Source organism: Sinocyclocheilus rhinocerous, unplaced genomic scaffold (genome assembly GCF_001515625.1).
Source record: "Sinocyclocheilus rhinocerous isolate Xijiao unplaced genomic scaffold, SAMN03320098_v1.1 scaffold1549, whole genome shotgun sequence".
NCBI lineage: Eukaryota > Metazoa > Chordata > Actinopteri > Cypriniformes > Cyprinidae > Sinocyclocheilus > Sinocyclocheilus rhinocerous.
This window is the reverse complement of record NW_015633205.1, coordinates 311,787-314,708: the sequence shown is the minus strand read 5'-3', so window position 1 is coordinate 314,708 and position 2,922 is coordinate 311,787. Positions and strand designations below refer to the sequence as shown.

The window sequence follows — 2,922 nt, the reverse complement described above, 5'->3', positions numbered from 1 at the left end:
TGGACGAGCTGATAAAACTTCAGCAAGAGGTGAAGATGGGCTCTCTGAGTATAGATGATGCTCTGGATCGATTCAACGACTGGCAGAGGCTTCAGAAGGGAATGGATAGCATTCAACAGGTAATGGACATGGTTAACCCTTTAGAATTCCTTTAGTATGTTAATAGAATACTAATATGATACTTTTTACATTCTCACTAGTTTGTATATAATAACAATATTTTAACAAATGTAATTTCAATCACATATCAAACCTTCTATTGTGTTTCTGTGATGGAATTGACAATGTAAACATCTTTAAATAAAAATGGATGACGTTTTTGTCATTACAATAATGAGAATTATGAGAACAAAAAGGTGTGGATCGTTATTTTTGCAGCTGAACTATTGTATATGCGTTTGTAGTAGTTTCCCTTTCAGACGCAAAATGTATGGGAATTTACTAAGGTGGTTTACTAAAGTTTGTGGTAGTCAGTTTACTTGTATTTGCATCATTTAACTCCCCCCAAAAAATGTCTTAACCCATTATGCGACTGTGTTAGTAGATTACCCACACCTTTATCATCAGCTCTGCTTGTATGCGACCCTACGCTAATTTGCGCTGCTTTTAGTAGATTGCGCTATTATGGAAATTACCCGGCTGCATCTGTGTATTGTCAGTAGATCTCCCACAGAACTTCATCTGCACTTTTATGGGATTGCAGTCTCACAATAATTTGCCCTTTTTAGTAAATATGGGCCATAGTGTAAAGCACTGTGATTTCATAGGTGTATGAGACTGTGACAGATATTATTTATACATTGTGACAGATATTATTTATACATACAGTCTGTAATTAAGCAATATTTTTTATAATAAGCAAAAGGATTTGTTATATTATTATATTTTATAATATAATATGAAACAACATGTAAAATGCAGAAACAGAATGGTTTGCATTGCTATTATGTCTCTGTCTGTCTGTTTTTTTTTTTTTTTTAGGTTTAGGTTTAAGTTTTAGGGTTAGTAGCTATTATTACCTAGTTATTGTAATTACAATAGTAAGAACATAGTACGTACATGCAGCTGTATTAAAGAAACTTTCAATCTTAATTATTGACTTAAGATTTGAAAATGTTTTGTTTTCTAAGTGAAATTTAGGGGAGCGCGGGGCACAAAGTAATGCGGGGTTAGTTGTAACCCACATGGTTTGAATATTTCCACACATGCTAGCATAACCAAATTTACAGTATTTATTAGTTACCATATCAACATTATATATATAAAAAAGTGTGCCAAAATTCAAAAATATTTTGAAGATATCAATGAACATTTATTTTACCATAGCAAAATTAAAATTCTGGCTTAAGTAAATTTTTCCTCTCTGTTTTTATTAATCATTTAAAATGAGACAAATCTGCTATTATTTTAATCTCCAATCTGTTATTTATCAGTTTAGATAGTTTTTTTAATGCTTCGCTAACTAGCGGAAGACAGCAACTAGTTTTAAACTCCAGTTGCGCAGATGGGGCACGTTGTAACACTGCGTTACAATGTGCTATTCTATGACATTAGCGATGTAATTTACACTATTTACTTTAATGAATTTTAATGAGAAACAACGAGAAACAGATGAATAAAGACTGACAATGTTTAATGTTTAGAAATTATTATTTCAAGACAGGTAAAGCATTGTTGCTCGTTTATATGGGCCGTCCCAAGTATGATTGCAATGTGTTCATTGTCAAACTCCAAAATCAGATTATTTAAATTTTTAGTAATAAATGCCATTATTTTATTTGGAAAAAAATATATATATTTTATTTTATTAACAAAATATTTTAGTTTGTCTTGTATATTTTTTTCATTCGATCAGATAACATTGAAAGCTGTCATATGGTCATGTTACAACGTGCCCCTCAGATGTTACAATGTACCCCACCTACGGGGCATGTTGTCACATTTAACTTCCAGTTTTTTAGGGTAAATAAAGAAAAACGTATACACTGTAATTATGAAACAAAGCGACATATTTGTACTAGACAAGTGTGAAATTACTGTGGATAAAAAAATTATACTCTGAACCCCATGTGGATTTACACAATTTGAGAAAGTCAAAAAGTGTTACTTTGTGCCCCGCTCTCCCCCTAATATTGATGTGTATCACTTGACGGAGACTCACCTGGATCCGCCACCCAATCCGTGACCGAAATTACACACACAGCTTTACCTGTGATTTTCCCATATTCCACAAACGCGCTGCATTTTGGACTGACTTTTGGACGGAGCACAGTCTTTCCTAAGCGCCGTCCCCCCAAAATCGCGCACTATGAGAGTGGGAAAAGCCAAATACAAAGTCACCCTGACCCTGTTGACACCGCAGTGCTTCTGAGTCTCCAGTTACACACAAACAGCCCTGAAGCTGCAGGGAGAGTCTTGAGGAGTGGCATACAGGCGATGACGTTACATCACACACACATTACCTGCCAATGGCACGGTGTGTGTAAGAAAGTAAACCACACGAGTAAAGTTCGTCAATATAAAACTTTGATGTTCGTCTAATAACGCCTTGTTTGGAAGTTTAAAAATAGTGTATTGTCTGAAGAACGACGGACAAAGGAGGCTCCGTTTCTGAACTTTAGTTTTTAAACGTTTACAGATATACAGGGCTACACATAGGCGGAGGGTAAGGCTAAAAGCAGTCAAATGTATTAAACATCATAAACCCGTCTTTTTAGACAATAACAAGACATGGGTGTCATGTAGGCTAAAAAAAAATGTTTAATGGGACTGAATTTGTATTTAACGTGATTGCAATTTAATAAAAACGTTAGAAATTGATAAGTAGCCTAGCCTATATAGCCTAACGTTTCCTATCCACGGTTATTCAAACAGCGAATAAATTATATATAGAAAGTGACATTATCACTAACATTGATCTAT

General features: G+C 34.3%; 1 protein-coding gene across 1 annotated transcript in view; it reads left to right on the top strand.

Moving 5' to 3' along the window:
• Window positions 1-2,922, top strand: part of LOC107743945 (B-cell scaffold protein with ankyrin repeats-like) — a 5,795-nt gene continuing 2,873 nt past the window's right edge. Inside the window, exon 1 of the mRNA XM_016557406.1 lies at window positions 1-119. Coding sequence (XP_016412892.1) covers window positions 36-119 — 84 coding nt within the window. The 5' untranslated portion in view covers window positions 1-35. The remainder of the gene's footprint in view (window positions 120-2,922) is intronic.